The following is a 26,375-nucleotide window of genomic DNA, read 5'->3' on the forward strand; positions in this document are numbered from 1 at the left end:
TTGATTGAAGTATTTTAATATTTTTCTTGCCTTGTCTGGTTTAGATGTTACATATTCTAGTTCTGAATTTTTAGTGGCTTTTCCAGTATTTATAATATGAACACCTGACTTAAACTCTAAAGTTAATCAGCATTTTTACTGTCCTCCTGTGGAGGGACTTGAGTTTGATTTCAGTCACCACCTGACCCCTATCTTATATGTTATTGTTCAGCGTTTTAATTCCATCTCTTTATTCTACCCCCCAAATAGTACTACCTGGGAACCTACTGGGCCAGCTTCCCTTGGAGTGTCAACTCCACTCAGCAGTGACTAGATCTTCCCTCTTCTTCCCCTCTTCGGCTGGCATTTTCCTTTGACAAGTCACCTCTTCCACATCCCTAGGCTGGGTCAGTCGGAGTCAGGCTCTGTGTTCATCATAGGCACACTTGAGACTGCATACCAGCCACTGTGCTAGGGACTAGAAAGATGATGATGAATAGTTGACACTGGTGCTTTTGGAATGGTAAAGTTGATATTGCTTTTCCAAGTAAGAATATGGTATTTAATAGTTCCAAAGAGTACCATATTTAAAAGTGCTTCTTGCTTTTGAGAGAGAGAGCTTGGGACTTTTGAGATAAGGTAGGGGTAAGGTAGTATGCCATGGTGTCTCCTAAAGACAGCCATGTCTGTGGTTTCTCTACAGCTCCGTCATTGGCATTAATCACTGATGGGCATGCGTGATTATGGATGGCGGGGACAGACAGATGAGGGGAACCCTCTCTGTCTGAGGCACAGATATTTGAGACTGTGTAACAGAATCAGAATGGGAAGTTTCTTGGGTATCGACTGCTCCCAGATCTTCTAGCTCTCACATAACATCTGTCTTATTATTTGTGCTCATAAAAGATATGGCTCCAGCTTCATGAACTTGCAAGCAAGGAGGAGACAAAGGCTGAGTGCTGTCCAGAGTGTGAGAGGCGCCTGAGTCAGCCCCACATGTAGCTCCACGTTTCAGAGGGAGAGATTCTAGTCTGCTAGGATCTACTCGGAGACTGGAGGGCATTACTTGGGAAAAGGCTTAAACTGCTCTCATGGGATGGCGCTTTGTCTGCTTTAATTTGTTTGGCCAACTAATAAATACCAAGAAAAATCATGTGACTCAAGTGTTCCCATGGTTCAGCTCACCCAGGTCTCACTCCAGGTGTTTATTGACATTGTCTTCCTCAAGGGCACTGGCTCCTTCAGAGATTCTGGATGTGGGTGGTTACCCTCAGATTACAAAGATGACTTTCTTTATGTAGCCATATTTCCAATTGAAGAATACTGAAATGCTGTAGCCGTTTACAGCACAAAGTTTGAATTAAACACTTTTTGCACTGATTTGTCCCGGCTCTTCCTTTAAGCAGATCATAGAAATGGGTATTTGAGAGTGTGTTCAGTTTTCTGGGCTACAAGATAATAGGAACGATCGAGATAGCGCCTGTCAACAGTCAGGTGGGAAGTTCCTCCGCACATAGATCTAGGAGTTTAAGTCTCAGATTGCTGCTGATTATTCTTCTGCAAGATCCTCAAACCCCCAAACCACACGCTACAGGTAAACATAGGCTCGGCTCCAGATCCCTAAGCATGTTGCCCTTATCCTAAGAGATTATCTAAGTTATTGTCTGCTTTTCAGGAAAAGAACAAAAGCTGGTGACCTAGAACTGTATGGCCAAGAGTATGGTGTGCCTTAGTTCTCTACCTGCCCCTCCTGCAGCCCACGTGGCTGTCGTGGCGGCCTGGACTGAGGCGCCACTCTCAACCCTGGTAGCTTACTCAGGCCTAGGGAGGCCTGTCACAGAAGAGCCTGCACCCACAATCTTAACACCGGCTATTATTAAAAAAAAAAAAATGCATTGGCTGGCACAGTGAAGTTTATTTCTCACATAACAATCCAATGGCCATTCTGGTAGGGCAACTCTCTTCTTCTAGATGGTGTTCAGGGACCAGGCTCCCTCCATCTTGTGTCTCCACCATGGCCTGAGAGTCAGCGAGGGTTGCAGAAGTTTTTAATGGGTCAGGGCTGAAGGTGGAACACCTCTCTTCTGCCCATATTTTGCTGGAGGTGTAGATGAGCTGTGCGCCCTGGGAAAGGGCTCTGGTTTGGTGAACGGCTGATGTCTGCCACACTCAGCTTCAAGACCGCTCCCTGAGGTGATTAAGAGGTACTGGATGTCTGGGTCCTTTCCCTCTTTGTCTACCGAAACCCAACTTGTTTGCAAGTCTTTTAGAGCCTAGCTGCTAAGGGCTGTTTTCCCCCTTGTCAAGGGCATGGTATGGCTGCACAAATTATCTGAGGAATTAATAAAAGATCAGTTATATATTCAAAAATCAATCTCTAGGGTGTGGGTTCCAGGCATCAGTACATTTTAAAAGTTGCCCAGGTGAGTCTAATACGTAGGCAGTGTGAGGACGCTGGCGTCAACGCACAGGAACATGGTGATTAGTCAGAAGTGAGGAGGGAGGGAACTCTCAAGTGTAACTGGGAAGAGTAGACTGGGGCGCAGCGATAACTTGCCACGCAGAGTTCTGTATCTGCACTGAGGATTGGATAGAAGGCCTGCAAGGCCTGTCCTTCCCATGAGAGGTAACTTTAGTTTTGTTCCTTGTGACCAAAAAAGCCTGATCAATACCCTCCAATCTCAAACCTGAGCAACTTGGAGAGGCCCCCAGAGGAGGGGGAGCATTCCCTATTTTGGCAGCAGGAGGACACAGAGGTGCACACCCATCTGGGCCCTTTATGGGGAGGCATGAGAGTAGACAGCCCTGATGCTGGAAATCCTGGCTATTAGGTAGCCACCACTAGCACCAACCGCAGACTGGGCATTAGGCGGGTGGGAGGGGTTATAACAGTGGCCCGGGCTTGACCAGAGACTATATAGGGCCCTTAAAGCAGTCAACACAAATTCCACGAAGGAGTCAAGGGCCTAATCCATGTGCCTCAAACCCTCTTTACCAGGGGCTGATGGCTCCTGACTGCATGCACCTTCTTTCCATACCTGTTTTCAAAGAACAACTCTCAGTGTGTGTGTGTGTGAGCACCTCGTCAGCTCCTTCCACTTACCGGATGGGCCAAGGGAAGCTAGAAAAATGAGGATCAGAGTCTCTCCCCAAACAGGAAGGCCAACACTGCAGCCTTCCAGTCTTAGGGGTTTTCTTTGAGTGTTGCTTCCTGGTGACTAAGTTTCCTCTAGGTACACAGTACCTAGTAGGCTTTGAGAAATGTGATGATGCCCTCTATTGACCTTCCTTCTGGCCATTCCAGAAAAGGAAAGACTGAGAGGCCTTAGGTGAGGGTGGAGGAGTGTTTAGTCAAGCTAAGTTTGGTCAATGCAGGGGTTGCCAGGCTCCTGAAATGCAGTATTATTTCAGAAGGGTTCCTTTAGGGTGACAGGGTTGATCAGAGGTAGCCAAGCTCTCCCTAAGCAGTCCAGGGATTTCTGCCTTTCACAAGTCAGGCAAGAGTCGGGGCATGGCAGTCTTCTCCATGCAAGACCCCAAGCCAGGCAAGCAGCATGGGCTGCTGAGTTTTTCCTTTTTTTTGATGGGAGAAGCAGGGGATGAAGAGTTATTTTATTCATCTCTGCGACTGAAATAAAAATATATTCTTCAGTGAGCTGTGGCTGAGATAAGATGTAGAAATGAGGCTCAAAGGAAACAGGGAAAATCTACACAGCCAGTAAGTTATCAAGTCCTGTAGCTCCTTCCTGAATCTCTGAAAGCCATTCCAACACACCAGCCTCATGGAGTCTTCATCACCCGCCCACCCATCTAGTCCTGTACTGTCCGGCCTGCACGACTGTGGAAACCTGTGCCCCTCGTCTGGAGCACAGTTGCTGGGAGATCTGTGCTCTCGCTTCTCTGAACTTCCTTCACCCTTGTTCAGGATGGGACAGCTGCTGCCTCCTATTCATGTTGCACTGAATATGCACTTCTAGACCAGCGGCTCTCAAAGTGTGGTCCCTGGACCAGTAGTATCACATCTCCTGGGAACTTGTTAAAAGGCAGATTCTCATGTTGCACTCCAGACCTATTCAATCCAAAACTCAGCGGTGGGGCCCAGCAGTCTGTTTTAACACTCTCTCCAGGTGATTTTGATCCAGACCACGTACAAGCTGTGCTGGGCCCGAGTTCTAATTCTGTCATTTACTACCTGTGTGGACTGAGTTACTTCTCACTATGCCTTGGTTTCTGTATCTGTAAAAACAGAGCCAATACTGCCCACCCTCAGCTAGGTTTGTGCACAGGCCTTGGCTGGAGTATGAGCTCCATGGTCCTTCTCTCCCCTCCTTTCCTGACAGTCCAAGGCTGTCCACCAGCCCACCTTCTAGCCCACACGCCCAGCACGCTGCTCCAGGAGCACTGTACAGCGAACACATCTGGGGTCAGGGGGCCAACCCCTACTGCTTTGGAAACCCAAAAGGAAAGAGCAGGGGCCCAAAATTCTAAAGGCCATACCCTGGGCATCAGGATGCTTTGTATCCCCCGGCGTGGCCACAGGGGAGCGTGAATCATCTTTGTGTTAACAAAGGTATGGAAGAAAGTGCAGAAAACTCCCCTCCCTGAAAGCCGAGGGGAGCAGCTGGCCAGAGGGGGCCAGGAGGTGCGCGCTCCCCCACCAGTGGCCAGGCAGCGGCTGAGGCAGAATCCCAGCACCATCGGCCACACGCGCTGATGCCAGGCCCATAACTTCCCTGCCAGAGGCCATCACGTCATAGGGACGCACAGGTGGCTGGACCCGTGGTACAGGTCAGCGATGTAGCACAAAGCAGCACACCCAGCAGGCAGGCGTACAATTAAATAGCATGTTTAATCATCTCACAACAGACAGTAGTGCAGTAGTATAAACTGTAAGTTTCTTTTTAAAAAGTCAGTCCCCCAAAGCTCCCATTCCTCAACACCCAAATACCATGGCTGAGGAACCCATGACAGGGCCAGAGGGATTCAGGAAGTCTCTGTTCCAAGGAGCTGAAAGTCTTTCCAGGTCAAGGTTGCCTTGTGAGTAGCCGAGAGCCCTCTGAGGAGCTGATGCACATACACGTCCTCTAACACACACACACATGCAAGGGACACAGAAGACACACGGACAGACGGACATAGAGGAGACCATAGGGGGGTAGTTGCACACATGCGCTCTCATGCCACGACGTTCCAGTCTGTCTGTAGCTGTCTCTTCTGGGCACAGGGGGCGGTGGCCTGAGCCCTGAGGCAGCCAGGGCTGGTCAGGAGGAGGAGGGAGGCAGGCTGCGTCCAGCCTAGCTGCTCTAAACACAACCGCCCAGCAGCCAGAGGGACCCCTCTCCATTCCTGAAACAGCCAGTCCTCCCCTAATCTTGGGCCAGACACCATTTCTGCTCCACCAGCCCAGCATCAGTGGTGAGGAGAAGGAGCGCTACTTCCACTGGACCCAGCGAGAGGGCACACTCCATCCCAAAGGAGAGAACAGAGAACATGGCTGCAGGCAGGCTCTTGGAGCAGGAGGCTGGTGGCGCTTGGTTCTGCACCCAGGTGTGGGGGACACAGCCAGGCTCACTGTGCAGGCGCCCTGGGAGCAGCAACACTGCCAAGAGAGAGCTGGAGAGGAGGCCAGGAGCTGGCTGTGTCCGCTCTCAGAGCTGGGGAGGAGTTTGCGAAAAAGGAGGCCCTGAGGTGAGGATATTCTGGGGGGCCTACCAGACGGGTGTAAAGAGGAAACCTTCGTTCACAGCTTCGTTCAGGGGTTCCCGGAGAACGTCTCTGGATTCAAGTATGAGCAGCTCTGGTTGGGAGTGTTAGGCTGGAGTGACCAGCAGATGCTGGGAGAACAGCTGCCCACAGACATGGGAGGTAAGAGAACCAGCCTGGCAATGCTCTGGACTCCGGCACTGCCAACCCCCACCCTGAGGAGACAGACCAGGTGGCTACAAGATCTCTTCCCGTGAGCTCCTGGCCTTAAGCGAGGTCTGCCCGTTGGGCACGGAGCCATTCTGACCGTGCAGGAGTTTGCCCTTCTCTCGGTCTGGCCACGTGAAGATGGCGTCATCGCTGTCCAGCTCCGACTCGGAGTGCATCAGGCTGCTGCTCAGCATTGGCCCTTTCTGTTTGATGCCTGGAAGGGAGACGAGGAACCCAGCGTCAGGAGCACAAACCGTCCTTGGCTTGAGCTACACCCTGCACCCTCCTCCCAGGCTGAAGAGGAACGGAGACAGGGAAAGGCACGGTCCCCTCTCTGGGCTGGGAGGGACAGATGGGAAGGAGGCTTCTCGAGCCCTTCTCCAGTCCTGGCTGCTGGAAGTCCCATGAAGGGAGTCCCAGAGAGAGTAGACTGGAGACCCACAGACCTGGGTCCCAATGCTGAGTCTCTATCTCCAGGATCTATTAGCTTTGGTTAGTGCTACCGAATGACATTCTCTTTTCTTTCTCTTTTAAATATGGAATGTTTTATCATCTTCCTTTATGAACAGGGTGGAATTCTATGAGAGGAAGAAAAGAACAGCAAACAAGAACTCAGGTTCTAGAGAATGAACTTGTCACCGTATCCTGGCTCAGCATGGATGTGAAGTGCTTGCCAGAGTTCCCGACACTGAGTGCAGACCAACTTCACTCCACATAGATATTTGCTCCGTGGACCCTCCTGCGCTTGGTTGCTCTAGCTTCACTGAGTGGGTACTGGAGCTGGGCGAGCAGGCACGCTGCTCGGAGAGGTCTCTCCTGCTGGGAGAGCCTGACTGAAATGGGGACTCGCACAGACAGTCCCAAGCCATCAACTCATCAGAACACACCAACCAGGACCCATAAGAAGCACCTGAGGTCAGAAAAGACGCTTGAGATTCTGCAAGCATTGTAGTCACCTTCACTACTTATCCCTCTGGCTGTAGAGGGGCCACAGCATAAAAGGTTGTCTGCCAATAGCTTTAGGGCAGATCCCATCCAACAGCAAGATCGCTTCCCTCTGGCTGATACAAATACCACTGCAGAGAAAGCAAAAGGTAGCCTGAGATAGCAGGACTAGAAGTGGGCACTGCCAACAGCAAGAACCCAGCTCGGCAATGCTCTGGGCCCTGGCACTGTCCACCGCCAGGAGCTAACCTACCTCCTTTCTTAAAAAGGTGGCCAGTCAGGGTGAGGTGTGTTTGAACCCTCATCATCCAACAGTCACTCTCCCTCCCTCTTTTTCCACTCAGATCCCAAAAAACACTGAAAGAGCGTCCTGAGATGATTCTCAGCTATTCTGCCCCTTCCTGGCCAGATATGACTGAAGGCTCTGAATGCTGGGGCATCTAGATTCTGACTGCATCTGTCACTTGGGGACCACACCCCCGCGGACCGTGCCCACATGCTGGTCTGGCTGTGCAGTGTGCTCCGGGGCTCAGACAAGGAGCTTACCCAGCCTTGTCCATCTCAGGGTACAGTTCTGGGACATGACTGCGGACAGCCACACCTCCCACTGATTCTTGGGACAGGATGGCAGAGCAGCAAGGCCAGAGCAGAGCACCAGCATCCTGGGCTTCTCCAATGTGGTGGAGGACAGTGGTCAACAGAAGAACCAAGCCCAGGGGAGGGTCAAGGTTCTCAAAACCCCTGCTTTGCCTCTGTGGATGAAATACCCCCTGCGTCTCTGTCCTTTGGGGGCTTTCTCCTCCTAGCGCCCACTCCAAGCTTCCTTTGTTCCCCAACCCCCTCTGGGCCATAGCTGCAGAGGACAGGAGACTGAGGGGAGACATGCTCCTGACTGCACAGTACACAGCACTCACCCAGGGCCCTCCCACCACTAGCTCCTGCTCTGCCTGAAGAACTGAGTGGACTTCACCCACGAACCACTACAAGCTGGGAAAGTGGTAGTATCAACAGGAGCTGAACGTACACATCTCCGATGACTGAGCAACTCCATGCCTAGGTCTACCTAAGAGAAATCCATACATACGTCCACCTAAAGACGTGGGCAAGAACATGTACAGCACCACTCCTCAGAATAGCCAAAAATGGAAGAACTCAGTTGCCCATCAACAGTATATCTGACGAGTAAACAGATTCATACAGTGGAAATTATACAGCATTGCGAATGAACAAACTATTGCTACACCTAGCAACATGGATAAATCTCAAAAATGTAATGTTGAGTGAAAGGAGCCAAACACAATGATTCCACTTATATAAAGTACTCCAAGACATTAGAAGTAAACTGTAGGGGGGAGGAGGCAGTGACTGGAAAGAAGCACAAAAGGGGGTGCTTCTGGGGGGCTGACTACATGGGCATGTTCACTTGTGACAACCCATCAAGCTGTGCTTATGGTTTTCGGTACACATTAGGTTGAACCACAAAACACTGCCATTTTCATAGGTCAAAAAGTCAAATATCAGTAACTTCATATGGTTTAGCCCAATATACTTCAATAGAAAGTTTTGAAAAAATCAATAGCTAAACAAAACAAAACCTAAAACCATAGCTGCTGAATGTAAATCACAGCCCCCGAGGGCGGGCATCCCCCATGCTCCTTTGGCGCCTGAGAGCTCCACGCCCACCCACATGGGACTGCCCCATGTCCATAGTTACTCCTCATCGGAGCTTAACCTGGCTTCCAGCAAACACTGTCCATTGTGGCTCACTTCCCCAGACACCAGCTTTCTCTGCAACACGGCCCACTGCATCTACTCTTCTTCAAGATGACTGACTTCAGTTTCATCCCTCATACAATATGGTCTCGAGTCCCACTCTCCTCATCCTACTAGTGCGTCTGCTCTGGGCTGTACCGCCTAATCCACCGAGTCCAGAACAAGAGCTGGTGCTTCTGGCCTGGTCAGACCCACACCAAATCCAAGTGTACTCTGACTGCTCCCAGACACTGGCTATACGAGAAGGGCCTGCTGACCTTCATCTAGTCTCATCTGGGTTACCGAGATACACTGGCCACCCTGTGGCTCACCCCTGCTACCCTCCCCTTTCTCTAGTCTGCCCTACTGCAATCAGGCTCCCTTCCCATTTTGCCTCTTCAACCCAGCTTTTCCTTCCCTCCTACCTCAGAAGAGGTATCATAACTCCATTTATCCCCCACTCTCTCCTTTCTCCCCTACTCCCGCCCTCCTCCTCAGGAACCTCACCTCCATCTTCTGCATCTCTGTCCAAAATGCTCATGAACCCCATCCGAGAAAGCCCTTGCCCTCTGACTCCATCCTGCTTCTCCTCCACTTTTCACTGCTCAACTTCTAAAAGGACTTTTAAATATTTAGGGCCTCCATTTCCTCTCCGCCTACTTACTTCCTAAATAACGTTCACTTCTGCCGTCATTCACCATTCTACTCTAGCTCTCCAGGTGACCAGAAACTTCTCCAGTGTCCTTGTCATCATCAATTCTTATTCTTTTCTTCTTCTGACCACTCCCTAATGATGCCCCTCCTCCCTCACTGTTGGCCTTCCTGGGCTCCTCAGCCCTGGACTCTTCTTTTTTCTCTCAACATTCTCCCCAGAAGGGATGTGATCCACTTCTGTGGTGCTGATCCTCACCAGCATATGGAAGATTCCTTCGTCGACACTTCCAGTCCTAACTGTTCTGCTGAGTTCAATTTAATTCATTTTCTCTTACCCAAACATCACTGCACCAGATGTCCTAATTCTGTCCACTCTGCTATCATTCTCTGTCTCTCAGGTCAAAAGTCAGCCTTGACCTTTCCTGTTCCTCCATCTCACTGACACCACGCTGTTTGAGCCACTAGCACTTCCTTCTTGGACTGTCGCAAAAATCTCCCTGCTGGCCTCCACCTGTAACCTCTCTCCTTCAATCGATTAAATGTTGTCACTAGAATAATTTTCCTAAGCCAGCACTTTCAAGATGTGACTCTCATCACCATCAGAATAAATGCTTAACTCCTTAGGCTGATGTTTAAAACTTTCCAAAATTTGGTCCTCATCAAACTGTCCTAAACCAAACACTTGATCCTCTCCAACATTTCTTCTCCAGTCTTTCCCATCTCAGGGAATACCACCACCCAACCACAGATGCTCAAAGTAGAAGCTTGGTGACCATCCTTTACTTCTCCTTTTCTCTCACACCCCTCAGCCAACATGCCACGAACCTCATCAAGTCTTCCCCCACAGTGTATCTGGAATCTATGCCTCTTATTATCTCATCATCTCTCTACCGTAACGACATTCTACCAAATCTCCTCTCACCCGCTCTTGACCCTCTCCAAGTCCTTCACATGGCAGCCACAGTTGTCTTTATAAAATGTAAATCAAATGATACCATTCACCCACTTAAAAAATTATCCATGGCTCCCTATTGCTCTTAGAAGGAACCTACAGCAAGGTCCCTGCTCCCCGTCCAGCCTTGTGCCTCCTGCCCTATGCTCACCACGTCCAGCATGTTGCCTTCTTCTATGTCCTCAAATGCCCTCTGCTCCTTCCAACAGCTGGGCCTTCTCCAACTTGGCTCCTTTGCCTGGAACGCTATTTCCCAGAGTCTTTACGTGGCTAACTCCTATTCATCCCTTGGGTCTCAGCTTAAGTGTTGCTCTTTATAAAGAACTGTCATTATCACATATTGTACCTTTGTGATTTTGTTTGTTTAATGTCTGTCTGATATAAGCCACACAAGAGCAGAGTCCGTTTGTTTGGTTCAACATAATATAACTATACCTGGCCACAGTGCTCTCAATCCTATTCACTAGTGAATACGATACAGTCCCTGCCCTCAAGGATTTCACCGACTGGTAAGGGGACAAATACAGAACTAATATAATACAGTGAGAGAAATGCCGAAAGAGGCATGTGGCAGAAAGATGAGCAGGACTTTAACTAGCAGGTTAAGGGAGGGATGAGAAACAGCTTTCTGGACAGAGATATGAACCAGCAGAATGCGTCTGAGAGAACAGCAGGAGGAAGACCTCAGGAGAGCAAACTGATGTAAGCTCACCAAGGCCATGTCTATCGACCAAAAGTTAGGCCTGAAGGATTTCAAGGGGTGGAAAACCTTGTCAGAGCAACATAAAAACAACCTGGGCTGCTGTGTGGAGGATGGGTTGTGCACGTTTTTACCTCCAGGCCTTCATTCTCAGGACTTCCGTGTGGACGCTCTGCCTACACTTCTCTAGTGAACAAGCCCTGCCACCTCCAGGTCCACCCCACAGTGCTCTCTAACCGAGCTGCTGGGGTACAGAGCCCAGACTGCCTATGAGCATTTGTTTTCTTCTGATATGTCTTTTCTCCCTCACCAGCCTGAAATTCTGAGGGCAGAGCCTATGTCTTACAACTCTCTATATTCCCCTACAGCCTCTCCTAACACAAAGCTTTAAGTATGAGAGATGCTGAATAAATACTTTGTATAAAAATAGTTCTACTTGCAGAGTGTTAGGAATAGCTCCACATAGAGTCCAGCTCCCATAAACAGAGAGGGCCTGTCCTGTGGCGTCCATGATGAATGGAAACCTCACCCATGACCGAGCCCAGCCAAGGAAGGAGGCTCTCTAGCTGCCCGAACCCTCTCAGCCCATCACTGAAAGCCAGCTCAGTGCTCATGCGGTTGGAAATTCTTCGGTGGAAGGCACCTGTCAGATGAGCCCAATGCACCTGGAGCCAGCAGAGAAGCTGGCCTCCCGCCTGCTCTAAGACAATGACAGAGCCTGTGGATCTGCCAAATACTGGAGAGAAGAAGAGGGGGAGGAAGGCGGCTGAAAAGGAGGTCGGCTGGCAGACACTGGCTTTGATCTCACTGCTGCCTCACCTTGTCTGCCCAGAAAGGACAGATTAGTCATCCACAAGAGACCAAGATCCCTGAGCCTGACTATAGGGGCCAGCTTGAAACGCTGAACTCCAGGTGGGAACCCTGAGGGGAACGAGTAGGCAAAGGAAAGCAAGAGGCCGAGCCCCTCTGCAAAGGGAAAGGATGCTGAGAAGGGAGCCCTGGAGTCAGAGTTTGTCTGGCAGGCAGCTTCTGCCAGTGCAGGGCAGAGCTGACCCTCGGCCTTCATCTGGCAGGGGACAAAATGCTTTTCCAGCACAAACAGCTGTTAGTGACACACTTAGGAGGGGAGTAGTGATGGTGGCTGTTCACAGGGAGAGTGCACAAATCTAGACGCCCCCAGCTCCCAGCACCACTACCTGTTCGGGAGGTTGGCTTCAGATCCAGACTCTCATGATCTGTGGCATCCAGGATCTTGTACTTGCTTTTCCTCTTGGGTTTTCCTTTTTGCCTAAAAAACACAATCCCCACCACTGCTCAGGAAAGAGGTTCTGTGTGAGGTTCAGGTAGCCCAGCACATGACGACAGCCAGATTGCACGTAGGGCCCTGTCTTGGGGGACACTGCTTAATGGGAGGGTTGCTTCTCCTCATTTCTCAGCTGGGGAAGGTGGCAACTGTGATTTGTTCTTCAAACATTCCTCCCCAATTCTGGAAAAAGGCAAGGGAAATGTGGCTATCTTAGCATGGACTCACCACTCCACAGTGGCAATGATTGGTTAAAAATGTAAAGAAAATGAAAACCCTAGGCTTGAGGGGTGTGGGGTGGAGGAAAGCAATAAACCAACAAAGTTGTTAATGGTGGTTGTCTTAGGCTGGTGGGAATTTTTAAAAATTCTTTTAATTTTCTAAGTTTTATGTGTGGTTGTATTGCAGGTTGAATCTCAGCTCTGCCACTTATTCACTGTGTGCCCAGGGACAGATGTGTCATTTTCCTGAGCCTACGTTTCCTTATCTGTCAGCTGAGAAAAGGTTCTTATGCATATTAAAAAGATATTTAACCATAAAATGTTATGGTGTTTTGTACTCAGTAAACATGGAAATCATACTTATTATTAATAATGAAAAACATAAACATTATCAAATATTATAAGACTAGATAGGAAGACAAACGAAAAAACGCAGAATACTTAATCATGACTAACCTAAGTCTACAATTATGTGAAAGCATGCAAACTCGTGAATCCAAACTAGAAAGGAAGGCAGAAACATTAAGAACTCATGTGTTAAGGTGGTGAGGCTGAGGTGTGGAGTATGAAAGGACACACATCCTAGAGATGTGATCCAGGTCCACACTCCAGGCCCTCACACTCCAGGTTGCAAATCACTGCAGTGACAGCCACTTGGCTGAAGGAGTGTGCTTCTGCCCTCAGGAGAGTCAGGTGAGGAAAGTCTTTCTGTGCACGCCTTGGATGGCCAAACCACTATAACAGTGACGGGCAGGGAGGAAACCCAGGACTCAGCACCTTCCTGTGGAAAGTGCAAGATACTTCTCGGATGAATGAATACATGACTAGAATCCCGAATGAACTCCCAGGGGAATCCTTCTTACCTCTTACAACAACAGATCACAGTCCAGGACAGGATTCCCAAGGCAACAACAATGACAAAGGAAGCAATGATGACATATAACACGCTCCACTCTGCAAAGAAAAACAAAATGGTGAGGCTGTGAAGAGAGAGGCTAGAAGGCGGGTCTAGGCTGCTCCCACCTTGGCAGGAGGTTGCTTCACTCTGCAGACAAGAATGTCCCCAGGTCTCCCCAGGGAAGGTGAGACCGTGGAGATGAAGGCAGCCAAAGCTTCAAACCTTTTGAATTGACCCTGCTTTCCAGTCCCTGCTTTGAGACCCCGGGGCAGTGGGGCAGGCTGTAAGGAGCTTTAACAGAGGGAAAGGGGAACAGAAACCTGAGTGCTCCCATTAGGCTACAGCATGCAGGCACTCCCAAGTACAGGAGGCCTTGCAGCTGCTCTGATTTAGGCTGCAATTGCCAGTTGGTCTAATTTAACCTTGGTTCTTCTTTTTTTATTTTTTTTTTTGTGAGGAAGATCAGCCCTGAGCTAACATCCATGCTAATCCTCCTCTTTTTGCTGAGGAAGACCGGCTCTGAGCTAACATCTATTGCCAATCCTCCTCCTTTTTTTTCCCTTTTTCTCCCCAAAGCCTCAGTAGATAGTTGTACGTCATAGTTGCACATCCTTCTAGTTGCTGTATGTGGGACACAGCCTCAGCATGGCCGGAGAAGCGGTGCGTCGGTGCGCACCCGGGATCCGAACCTGGGCCGCCAGTAGCGGAGCGCGCGCACTTAACCGCTAAGCCACGGGGCCAGCCATTAACCTTGGTTCTTCTTACACGACTGCCTCAGAGCTTTCCTCTAACCTTGAGCAAGTGTGGAGGAAGGAAGTAAAAGTCGTCTGCAAACAGAAAATACACAAAGTTCTTCTTCTTCTTGCTTGCTCATCTGCCTCGGAAACACCAACACCCACCCACTCAACTCAGAACCACATTCAGTGCCAAACCAGCTGGCACAGTGCCAAGCAGAAAACTCACCACAGTTGCTGTCTCCATCCTTCAGCTGCACCTTGATGAAATTCTCCATCCAAAAAGGGTCACAGATACAGCGTTTGGTGAATGAATCACAATGGCCATGGTCAGAACAGTTCAACTGGCACGCTGAAAGTAGCAGGAAAGGGAAAAGAGTCAAGAGGAGTCAGAGCCAGGGGGATAACCAGCTTCCAGTGCCTGTGAAGATACAGAGGCAGCCCCTGCTCAATGGCCTGTGGTGAGATTTCCTGGAGACCTGCCCCAGGAGCTTTTACAGCTTGGACATGTTGCCCATAATTATCATCATGGTCGAATAAAACTGGAGCAGTTAGGCCACTGGAAGATGGTTCCAGACTGTTTTTGTTTCTACCAGTAGTTCTTAATCTTTCATGTCCCACAGAACCCCCTTCTCTGAATAATTTAATTGCAAAAATAAAATAATAGTATTACAAAGGAAAACAATTATACTGAACATTTTTGAAATATTTAAAAATATAAATTTTAAAAGTAATGTATGTGCATCTTTATTAAAAAATTAAGTAACAAGATCTAAAAGTGGGTCTAACAAGTGTTGTAATTTTGAAGTAGTGATGAGTAAAAACAGTATTTCATCATGTAGGGTGATGTGAAATTATCCGTGATTTCTGCTGCCTCAAAGTCACAGGTTCTGTTAAGACTACTATAGTTTGTTGCCTACCTTCATAACTGAGGGAAATAATGAATTTCAGTTAGAAGTTAGTGAAAATAAAGATATAATTTTTTCCCATTCAAATTCACAGCCCCTCTGAATGCTATCTCAGAGGCCCCTGGACCCCAGGTTAAGAACCCCTCAACTCTTTCAGGATAATGTTAGTGGAGGAAAGTGATTATCTCCATGTTCCCGGAGAACAGGAGATGAAGCCTGAGGACAGCGGGGACTGACAGGGCAGCTGTGGGCACTGGGTAGGCCCTTGTTCCCAACTTTCCAGAGTTACTCACTGACAGTGTTGATTTCCAGGGCTCTGAATATCAGAAAGTCTGCATTTTGCCTCCGCAACTCGCTCTTGAGCATCGCTGCCACCTCATGGCCTTTGAAGATCTGGTGGGGAGGCTCATTTTGAACAAAAAATACCATCTTGGTGCTGGAGAGACATGCAATAGAAAGAATGAGCTGAAGCTGTCAACAACAATAGTAGTAGCCACCATTTGCTAAGTTCCTTCTGTTTGTGCCAGACACTGTGCTAAGTGTTATATGCATTCTCTCGCAGCGAGCCAGTGAGAAAAGAGTGATCCATGTCATCTCCATTTTACAGAGGACAACACTGGGGCTCAGAGGGGTTAAGTAACTTGCCCAAGGTCACACAGTTAATTATGGCAGAGCTAGATCCCAACCTTGATATGTCTGACTCCAAAGCCCATGCTTTTAAAAATGCCCTAAGCTGCCCCAGCTAACAAGAGGACCCATTCCAAATGGGTAACTGGAGGTCAGGAAAATGGGGATTTGGTTATGGCTACATCCCTGCTGTCAGCCTTTTAACAACTAAGACTGTGGTGCTGTTGGTTTTGTGCCTGGGTTACTTGTAAGACAAACCACAACGCTTTGTAAAATATAAATTGTTGGACGGCATCAAAGCATTATCCATAGGTCCAAACCTAGCCAAAATGATCACTAGTATGACAGTGACACGAAAGACCCTACGCAATGGTGTGGCTAGTGCAAGATTATGTTACTCCGTGCCCAGCATCTGTTTGCTTTCTGACTGTCAATTTCTGTCCAAGGCAGACCATGTTTGAACTCACATCCGGGTGGCACAAAATCTGGTCTCTGTGCTTGGCCTCCTCTTCTGGTAGCCTGCTTCTGGAGCTCCATGTTAGTCTCACAAACCAAACCTCCCCAATCACTGGGTCACACTGGGTTTATACTGTGCCCAAGATTTCGATCCCCTCAGCACACAGCGGGGCTAGGTGGGACCCGGAGGCCCCAGACAAGTTGCTTCCAGTGTAAGTAGCCTTTATCCCAAAGTGCCATATCAACAGCATCATTTTCTTGTGTGGCATGACATAAAAGTTTGGGAAGCACTGTCATAAAAGACTTTCTAAAAGCTTGCTGCACAGTGAGGCTAACAATGAGGCTAGCATTATAAGTTCCAGAACCAAGAAACAAACCTTTACCACAAAAGATTTGCGGTCCATTTCCCATAATTTTCTCCTAGTTACCTACTCCATGATTAGAGTTTCAATTTCTGTCTATATACCAATAACCCTCAAATCTCTATCACCTCTACCCACGTCTCTCTGAGTGAGCAAATCTATGTCTGCAAGTACTTGCTACAATATCTACCCCAGAGCTTCCACAGGCACCTCAAATCCAACATGTCTCAAAATAAACCTAAAATAATAACCCTTAATTGAGTACTCACCATGTGTTAGGGACTAGACAAACATTATCTTATTTAATTCTCAATAACAATCCTATAAAATAGGTCGTGGCATTTTTACAAGTGATAAAACAGGTTCAGAGAGGTGAAGTACCTTGCCCTCTGTCACAGAGCTAACACTAATGGAGCCAGGCTCAGAAGCCAGGTCTGTCGGCTTAAGGCCCACACTATTTCCTGCTGTGACATACTATCTCCCTCTAATCATATTCTCCTCCTGAATTCCTCAACTAAGCCAATCCAGTCCAAGCCAGAAACCCAGAGTCATTGTGATGCTTCTCTATTCCTTGTGCCCCAGATGCAGGGAGAGCAAGTCTGCAAGCAAACCCTTCCACAAAGCTCTTCCCCACACTCTCCCGGATATCCTCCCGCTGCTTCCACCCTGCAGTTCCCACTAGCTTGGATGGATCCAAGCAGCCACCTTCCCTGTTTCTACTCCCAGGCTGCTGAGCAGAGCTTAAAAACAAAGTCCTAATCATCACTGTCTCTGCCCCTGTGAACCCTGACTGCATATTAGACTCACCTGGGGAGCTTTCAGATTTTAGGTGCCCACACCTCACCCAGACCAACTGAATCATAATCTCTCGGGGTGGGGCTCAGGTGGTGGTATGTTCATAAAAGCTCCAGGTGATTCTATGATGCAGCTAGAGTTGGGAACCACTGCTCTCACCTCACGTCTCTAACCCTGGCTGAGACCCCACTATCACTCAAAGCCAGCCTCCTTTCCTGGAGCTGCTGTTCCCAACCTTAACACTTTCCTCAGGCTACCCACCTCATTCCCACCTCCTCAAAGCAGATTGCCTTGCCTCCAGTTTCAGAGATGGAACCCAGGACATTGGTACCAATGCTCTCAAACTTCATCCTCTCTACCTCTAAATTCACCCATAATAGCACATCTTCCCTCCTTTCCTCCTATCTCCAGAGAATGTGGTGCTCCTGCTCTGCCCACAGCCAGTCCCCCAGACCTACCTCCATTTACAACCCACCTCCCCAATCTCCACCGTCTACTTTTCCTCTGCACCTTCCCCTCAGTCTATAAAATTGCTCAAGTATTTCCTATTTTTAAAAGGTCTTCTCTAGATTTTACCTCTCATATGATTTTCAGCACCAACTTCTTCAAAGAGGTGTTATACTTACCATCTCCGTATCCTGAAACCATGAAATGAATTTGTGCTCTGTCCCCAACATCTAAGTAAAATGCTGTCACTACAGTTCTGATGATCTAATCACAACCCCCAAGGCGTGTTTTGCATCCTCACCACACCCCATCCCTGTAGCAGCTAAATCCTTTGGCAGCCCCCAACTGCCAGCTCATCCCTTAACCTCCAGCATACCACTCCCACCTGGTTTCCCTCCCACCTCTCTGACTGCTGTTTCTTAGATTCCTTTGCTGACTCTTTTTTCTTTGCCTCCTTGTTAAATATTGGTGTTCTCCCGAGCTCTGTGCTCAACCCTCTTGACATTCTCCCAGTGTGACACATTCGTCGTCATGGCTTTGATTCCTGCCTGTATGCAGTGACTCCCCACCTCTGGCTTTTCCTTCCACCCCAAGTTCCAGCCTATATTTGCTACTGTCTGACGGAATATCTCCCCATGTAACCCATAAGACACTCCAAATTCAAAAGTCACAACTGAACTCATTATCTTCTCTTCAACACTGGTTCCTCTGTATCCCTAATCTCAGTTAACAGCATCCACCATCTATCCAGGCATCCAAACCAAAAGTCTCATCTCTGATGCCTCACTCGCCTTCACTCCCAAAAGGTCACCAAATCCTACTTATTTACCTCTGAATTTCTTCTGCCATTTCCATCACCACTACCTTAATTCAGGTTTTATCACCTTTTGATTAGACCAGTCCAAAAGCTTCCTAATTGGTCTCCCAGACTTCTCCCTATTTTATTCTAGCCTCCATATTACTGACCTCTCCCAACAAAATCTCATTTCCTTGCTTCAAAAACAAAACAAACAGACAAAAACTTCACACACAAAACAAACTAACTTGGGTCCTCCTGCCCAAACCTCCTTGGCTTGCATATGACTGTTCTTGGTCTACACAGCCAGTCTTATCTTCCACCACATCCTGGGGCCCAGTAAGCGCTCTGAACCAAATGACTTCTTCCAGAGGAAACTCTATACTTTCATACCACAGGACCATTGCTCATGCTGTTCCCCTATTCTGAATTCTCTCCTAGCCCTCCTATGCTTGATCAATGCAAGTTTTACTTCTTCTGGAAAATCTCTGGACTACTTCCCTACCCCAACTCTCCTGGAAGAATTAATTGCCCTTACCTCTGTGTTTCCACAATATCACACATTCTGTCAAATCCACCCTGTACTAATGTTATATGTTTACTTGATTATCTCCCCTACTAGACTATGGCCTTCACACACAATGGACCTCCTCTGATTTTGTATCCCTGTACCTACTGCAGTGTCTAGCACAGAGCATGTGGCCTGCACTAGAAGAGAAAAGTTCATTAAAGAAATGGACACCATGATTGGTTCCTGGTCAGAGAGCCCACCCTTCTCTATCTACCCACACTATTTCTCAGCTCAGTCAAGAAGCCCAGGGAGCCCCTGGTCTTTCCTTTTCTCCCCCCATTCATTGCCCAGCTACCTCTGCTCCGTGTACGGCTGAATCTTTTGCACAATGATGTCGGAATCCAGCACCCCCAGGAGGACCCCAATCTGGCGGATGAACATCCCCTTCTGCCTCTCAGTTAGCTGACTGACGTTGACATCCAAGATGATCTCCACCAGGTTGTTTTTCCTGGGATCTGGAAAGCATGTGCATCAGTCATGGCTTTGGAAGTAGGAGAGTTAATACAGACCTGCCACTGTGTGCTTGCTTTGGCTCAGGAGAAAAAGTAGTGAGAGCATTCAGAAATGCTACTGACCTCCTTCAAATGGAAAGGGACAACAATGAAGTCCTACTAATGCAATCTGGGGCTGGCTTGGAAAGCTTCGAAAGCACCCTGGTCTCTATACCAACCTGAGAATTACCACGCATGTGCTAGGGATCAGGCCAAAGCAAGGAGGCAATGGGGATTAGCGAGGGAGTGGGGAAGAGAGAAACACTTTACAATTTGTTTTAAAACCCTCTGCCCAATTGGCTTTGCTGAACTCTTCAGGCCAAGTAGGGGGTATCTAGCAATCTCTCCCAATCCACATCTGATTTTCAGTGACCTGCTGTATTTTGTCTACAACAATGGGAGGGAAAATGTTCATCTCAACCCTCTTATCAACGAGAATGCATCTGCCCCACAGGTTTGAAAACAGTAACCACAAAGGAAATCCAGGCAGCCAAGAAACAAGGATTTCCTTAGAGCAACATCATGGCTGCACGGTCTTTTTACAACTCTGGAACCACGAGACCACTGTGCTTTCCTTTTGATTATGTCCTAAACACTGTGCTACACTTGGAAGTTAAAAGTGATTATTCAGAATACCTTATATCACATACTTGGATGCACTATTTGCCTGTTCTGATGTATAATTTACATAATTAGTAGACTATCTGTGATCTGATTTTAAACACGGAAGAGACTTTATAGTGTCTTGGCTGTTGTCCTTCATAGAGGCAGGACAAGGACTGGAAGACCTGCCAAGATTCCTTTCCACATAAGACATCTATACATGAGCTTGGCCTAGATAATAAAGAGCAGGTTTAAAGTTAATACCTTATCATCAGATGCTCAGGAATTTATAATGCTCTACCCCACCCCCACACTCGCTTCCTCCCTAATACCAAATTAGCCTCAAAGCAAAATAAAAACATAGTTCTATTTAAGAAGGAAATTTTATTTCTGCAAATCTTAAAAATGTAAAGGATACCAGTTACTTTACCTTCTCTGGGCTGTCAGATAAAGCCTGAGGCTCCACTTACAAAAATAAATTGTTTTCTGCATCTGGGTGCTGATGAGACATCATGACTCAAGTTATTCCTGTGCTCTGATTCCCAAAGCACTCTGAGCCCTCCCTCATCAGTCACGTGTAAAGGAGAAGCTGCTGGCCTAGGAGCACAAAGGCCTGGCTCTGACACAACTGCTGTGTGACACTGAGCAAGTCCTACCCTCTCGGAGTTTCCGTTTCTCCATCTGAGATGAGTAGGGAGAGATCTATATACCTGAGTGGGTAGGAGAGGTATTGTTGGAACAGGCAGTCTCTAAGGATTTTTCAGCTTGGGGTTTCTAGATTTTTTTAAAAGCTGGACATGCCATCTGGCTCTGTCCATGCTGCGGGAAAGTCTTCTCAGGATCGAGGCCCTGCTTGACTGATCCAGCAATTCTACTCAGTCTCATCACTAAATGAACTCACCAGGTTTCACCTCCACAGTGGTCCGGTCTGTGTTACTCTCACCCTTCGCATCAGTCACTTTCAGGTGAAATGTGTAAGTTCCCTCGACCAGGTTGGAAAGAAAGAGGATAGGGTGGTGGTCAGAGTGATTTAACACCTCCTGTGGGGTTGAACAACATGGCTATGTTGCAGAATAAAACCACACTCCTTTTGTGGAGTCAGCTGCTGCTTCTGTCATAACTAAGCTCCCTCTGGGCTGGACTGCTTCAACTCTGGGCAGTTCCTGCTCTGTAATGGCACTGCAGCCCACAGCTGCTAGGATCAGGAGAGAGAAACACATTCTGTGCCACAGTAGCTTGCAGAGTGACCCTGAGTAAGTCATTTAACCTCTCTGGATTTCAGTGAGCAATCCAGGTTTGATATAAGGGACCACTTGGTTAAAAATGTTTGGCTCAGGCCCCTCTCCCCATCTCACCACCTTGACCTTGTGTAGCTCTCCAGCTCCTGGCACACTTACCCCTGCTGCTGGGCTCCCATCATCTCGAGTCCAGAGGTAGCTGACTATTCCCTTGTCATCTGAGGACTTGGAGCCATCCAGCGCTGCTGTGTCCATGGGCAAGGTAATCACCACATTCCCAGTTATCTTGGCTGTAGGTGGTTTGTTCATTTCTAACCAAAGAGAAATCATTGAATTAATGTCACATTCTGGAGAAGAAGGAAGGCTTCTTCATGATGTTTCTGGGGAAACTAAACATCAAAAGCATCTTAAATAGAGAACTAAGTGCCTATCCATGCCAGGAACTAACATTGTAGATTTAAAGCCGCCAGTGCCGCAGGTCCTGAGGCTCCAGTCCCACCCAAAGAAACGTTCTCCTGACACCGAACAACAGAGGGGACAGCGTAGTTTCCTTCTGTATTCTCAGAGCAGCCTCCCTGAAAGGAAGCCATTTCTCTGCTTTGAAGGTACATGCTGATTGGAAACAAAGGCCCAAAGTGGATTAAAGCCTTGGAATTTAGGTTTCATCCAGCTGATACCACAAATTCTCTTTAAAATATGGCTTAAAATATTATTCTCTGAACATCTTTTTTGATTCCTTCCTTAGTACGTTAATAGAGAAAAGGGAGAGAGATCACTCTCATCCTGGGCCCCACTTGCAACTTTGTTTACTCGGGTGTGTGCTCTCTATTTACTGAGCTCAAGATACTATATCTGGAGGTCATCTGCATATCTGATGGCTTTTCCTACTACTGGCTGAGAGCCCTCTCCCAAAACCATCACTGATCACCGTGCCTGCAAACCACAGCAAGGCCAACCAGCTCTTGCCTCAAGCTGGCCTTATCGTGCAGGCTCACTGGTGGAGCACAGGAAGCTAGTGCAGGACAGTCATTCTAAGGCCTGACAGCAGGTGTCACTGTAGCTAGCTGGAGAGGCAGAAACCCCAGGTGTTAGCAGCACAGAGGCAAAATAAAAATGCAAAGGAAAAAAAACCTTAATTCTTTCCCTATTCAACAGAGAAAGAAGGAAGGGACGGAAGGAAGGAGGGGAAAACAAGAAGTTAAAATTCACCTCACAGTCACTCTCAATTAAAGGTTGTTTTAGGAAAGCAAATAATAGCTGCCCTTACCCGAACCTTCTTCCCCACCCTTGTCTCTAATCAATTTCTGCAGCCAAACAAGAGATGATGGATTCTTTGGGTATCTGCCCCAGAGGCTGCTGCACCAACCCAAGGCAAGGAGGTACCTTCTTTGACAATGACATTCACAGAGCTCTGGCTTTGCAGGTTCCTCTCATCTTTGACAGTCAAGGTGAACACATAGGTTCCCACTTGCAGCCCCGTCACAGTGGCAAGACTGCTGTTAGCATTCTCAAGCTGTACCCCATCAGGTCCCCTGGACAAAGAGAGAAACCAGAGGGTGGAGTTGTACCTGTCTGCTGCTCTCCTGTCCCTGGCTCAGCAGGAGGAGACAATTATTGCCTCAGCTAAGACATGAACTATTGTTTCCCAGACCTTGAGAGGGCATATTTAAAAATATTCCATTTGGACAGAGCGTGATTTGGCCCCAAAATACAGGCCACCTGCTGATCAGAAAATTCCATTCACCAACTTTCAAACACATCTCACCTTACCCTTTATATAAGCTTCTAGAACATTCAAACTCTTTGCTGTTTCAGTTTGTAAATGGAAGAAAGTGCTCTGAGCAGGTCTCTGATCAAAAGAATGACTTAAGAGTGATGTTTCTGAAAAGCATTTCTGGCCCAGTAGTTGGTTCAGCTCTTGCCAGCAAAGGAGCAAAATGCATTTCTTAATCACAAGCCAAACTCCCTCCTGCTGAAAAGTCAGGGAAGGGGAATGGGCCAAGGCTGCAGAGGAACTCTCAAGGCAACCATCCTCTTCTTAGCCGCTCTATAAGCAAAGCTCCCTCCAGCTCCTGGACAGGGACCACAGAGGTCCCAGGACACCCCATATCCTTCCTTCTCCCCTGTGGCCTCACACAGCAGCCTGCAGCAGGGCAGTGAACTCTGTTCCAATAGCCAGGTACAATGCTGCACATACCAGAGAACCCTTCTGCTCAAGGATCAAAACGCCCCAGAGCTTTCCTTAAAACTGCAGGACAACCAGAGAAATCTGCAGACTTCCAGGTTTTGCTTCGCTGTTTAAACACATAACCTCTGATCCCAGTAGCCCCTCGTGAAACAGATTCTCCTCCAAGAAGCTATGCTAACCATTATTTCTGCTGTAAACACTAATAAAACTCAACTAAAATGTTTATCAGCCATATCTTCAACAAACAGTTATAATTAAAACACAGCGGGCTGAGGAAGATTAGGTTCTCCAAAAGACCGAAACGAGCTGAGAAAAATAATTTCTAGAATCCAACTCACCAATCCTAAGTCAAGTGATTTCTATAGTCAAATTATAGTCCTTTCCCACCCACCTCTAACGCCCTAGTCAAAAACAACAAAAACAAAAACCTAGTCTGTTCTACGCTCGCTACCTTGGAAATTGAGAATGCTTTTAACTCTTCCTTGGAATTCTTTTGCTTCCTGCAGAATCCTGCATATAATTTGAGTTCCATTGTTATGGTTTAAAGGAACTGAAAGAAACTGTGAGAACCAGGAATGGTTCGATTACATAATTCCAGTTTAATTAACATTATTTTGGTTACTGCCTTTGGCCTCTGGCTAACATAACTGGTAAATGGCGTCTTCAAGGAAACAATAACAGAGCAATGCTTTCATTTTGTACGTGAATTTTCAGTTCTCCTTAATAGTTGCTCTGCCCCCTCCCCCCTGCCAGCCTTACCCAGTTAATTTTGAGCAACAGTATTTTTCTGCTCCATTACCCCTTCCATCCTGCCTCTCAAGTGTAATTAAACTATGCGTTTTAGCAGATAGATTGTACCTGTAAAAGCACCAGAACCACAAAAATACTACCTGGGGACTAGCTGATGGCAAGCATTCTTTTTTTCTTACAAAAATTATTTCATATCATATTCTGAGAGTTGAAGTTTGAGATTGCAAACATTTCTTTCTCAGTCACTCCCTTGGATAAGCCAATAAGAGCAAGTAAACTCTTAAAAGCAAGTAAAACCTTACTCTTCAAAGGTCTGGAGTCTTTGCGTAATTAAGAATTTTGTATCAATACTCACTTTGTTTTTTCCCAGAGATACGAGGTAATCTTCTGATCATCTGAACTTCTGCTGCCATCCAGGGTTGTGCTGTCCACGGGAAGGGTCAGCTCTTTATCTGGACCTGCATCTGCCTGAGGAGGCTTGTTGTTTTCTAGAAGACAGAGACTTGGAGGTCAAAAGCAGGCAGCCCAGCTGGGAAAGGAAAGGAATCAACTGGAACATACATTCTGGAAGCCATGAGGATTCTGCCTCTGCCCACAGAACTGTCAGATACTGTGGGAGATATGGGGACAGTCAGGGAGCTCACAATGAAGGATATAAGACTGAAACATATAAAACAATTCTGAAAGAACATGGCAGAACACAATGAAGTTATAATGCCATGCTAATTTGAAATATAATGCTACAGGAGTTCAAATAAAAGGGTTTGAGTGATAAAGTAGGGCTTGCTTGAGGAAGTGGGCTTTAAGCTGGCCCTTAAATTAGGACATGGTAGGATTTGAGATGGCAGAGCCTCTAACTGCTAGGTCCCCTCAAAGGAACAATAACCAGCCAAGGGCAAAGGCACAAGCTGAGGCTGTGAAGTACTCTGTCTCTCTAGGTGTGCAGAAAGCACTAGGGGAATGGACAACAGAAATTGCCAGGGGCTTCGTGGACTAGTGCCTACCGTCGATACAGCTCAACACCCAAAGGTTAAACCTCTCCCCCAAGGTTAAAAGGACCAGCCAATAGAAGCGCCTACACCAGAAGGCTAGAACTTACCAGGCTGCACAATAACAGTCACTTGAGCGGTGGCCTCTTGTCCTATTGTGTCAGTCACTTTGAGCTCGTAGGTGTAGTCTCCGGCTTGCATGGCAGAGAGCTGCAGGGTTGGTGTTCTAACACCCTGAATATATAAAAACAGACACGTGGAAAAGCAGACGCCCATAATCACAACATCATACAGTAAGTCCTACTCTAGTAGAAATGATTTATCCAGTTTCCTAAACCCAAGCTGGTGTTGGGCTATTACCTCCCAGTTCAGCATACTTAGTGAATGCTGACTCACCCCTGTGGGACATCTTGCAAAGTTTTTCCCTTCAAGGGAACAACCCTCCCTGACACAGCAGCAGTTTCAAATAAAGTCAGAGCTCTCACAAGGGAGGGGAGAACGGGAAAATGTGCAGAGATAACCGAAATCAGTCTCTATGACCCAAGCCGGAAAGAAGACTATGAACATAAAATAAAATAACACAATTTTAAAAGCAGTGTTCTTCCTACTAAGGCCACACAGTGATCCTAATAAAGCTACCTCAATAAAATACAACTTTTATTTGTAAATAAATAAATGGCAGCAATTCAAGATGCTAAGTAATGCCACGCTGTCCTCTTACAGGTCTGTACAGATTCTGCAACGGCAGAGAAACCTAATAAAATACTTAAAGTAAAGCCAGGTGAAATGTGAGCTTTACATCATGCTTCCAGTCTGGAAACATAGACTCTTGAGTGTCAGAAGGAATCTTATAAATCATTTAGGGCAAACTTCTAATGTAGGAACTTCCTCTAGGACAGTGGGCAAAAACTGGCAGTCTCTGACTGGGCTGAGTCCAGCTTACAAACATTTTGTTTGGCCTATAGTGTCTTAAAAGTTGGAAAATTTCAGATAAAGGTCTAGATTTCTGTATTCTCTTGAAAACCTAGATGATCAAACAATATTGGGACCATCCTTCCATGTGGCAACAACTAGCTGGACCTGAGGAGCAGCTGACCCCTTCG

At 47.4% G+C, this 26,375-nt stretch overlaps 1 protein-coding gene across 7 annotated transcripts in view; it reads right to left on the minus strand.

Annotated features, from left to right (window-relative positions):
* Nucleotides 1–4,809: 4,809 nt before the first annotated feature.
* Nucleotides 4,810–26,375, minus strand: part of KIAA0319L (KIAA0319 like) — a 97,084-nt gene continuing 75,518 nt past the window's right edge. For 5 of the 7 annotated variants that reach the window (XM_058553644.1, XM_058553645.1, XM_058553649.1 and 2 more), the window contains 12 exons: nucleotides 25,383–25,506; nucleotides 24,639–24,771; nucleotides 22,729–22,877; nucleotides 21,505–21,656; nucleotides 21,009–21,147; nucleotides 19,309–19,468; nucleotides 15,253–15,395; nucleotides 14,281–14,403; nucleotides 13,283–13,373; nucleotides 12,092–12,183; nucleotides 6,849–6,968; nucleotides 4,810–6,106 (listed from right to left, as the gene is read on the minus strand). In XM_058553644.1, coding sequence (XP_058409627.1) covers nucleotides 5,919–6,106; nucleotides 6,849–6,968; nucleotides 12,092–12,183; nucleotides 13,283–13,373; nucleotides 14,281–14,403; nucleotides 15,253–15,395; nucleotides 19,309–19,468; nucleotides 21,009–21,147; nucleotides 21,505–21,656; nucleotides 22,729–22,877; nucleotides 24,639–24,771; nucleotides 25,383–25,506 — 1,614 coding nt within the window. In that variant the 3' untranslated portion in view covers nucleotides 4,810–5,918. Of the gene's footprint in view, nucleotides 6,107–6,129; nucleotides 6,803–6,848; nucleotides 6,969–12,091; nucleotides 12,184–13,282; nucleotides 13,374–14,280; nucleotides 14,404–15,252; nucleotides 15,396–19,308; nucleotides 19,469–21,008; nucleotides 21,148–21,504; nucleotides 21,657–22,728; nucleotides 22,878–24,638; nucleotides 24,772–25,382; nucleotides 25,507–26,375 lie in introns of those variants that run through there. The other 2 variants (XM_058553650.1, XM_058553647.1) reach the window with 2 other exon arrangements.

This window comes from Diceros bicornis, chromosome 13, assembly GCF_020826845.1.
Source record: "Diceros bicornis minor isolate mBicDic1 chromosome 13, mDicBic1.mat.cur, whole genome shotgun sequence".
Lineage (NCBI taxonomy): Eukaryota > Metazoa > Chordata > Mammalia > Perissodactyla > Rhinocerotidae > Diceros > Diceros bicornis.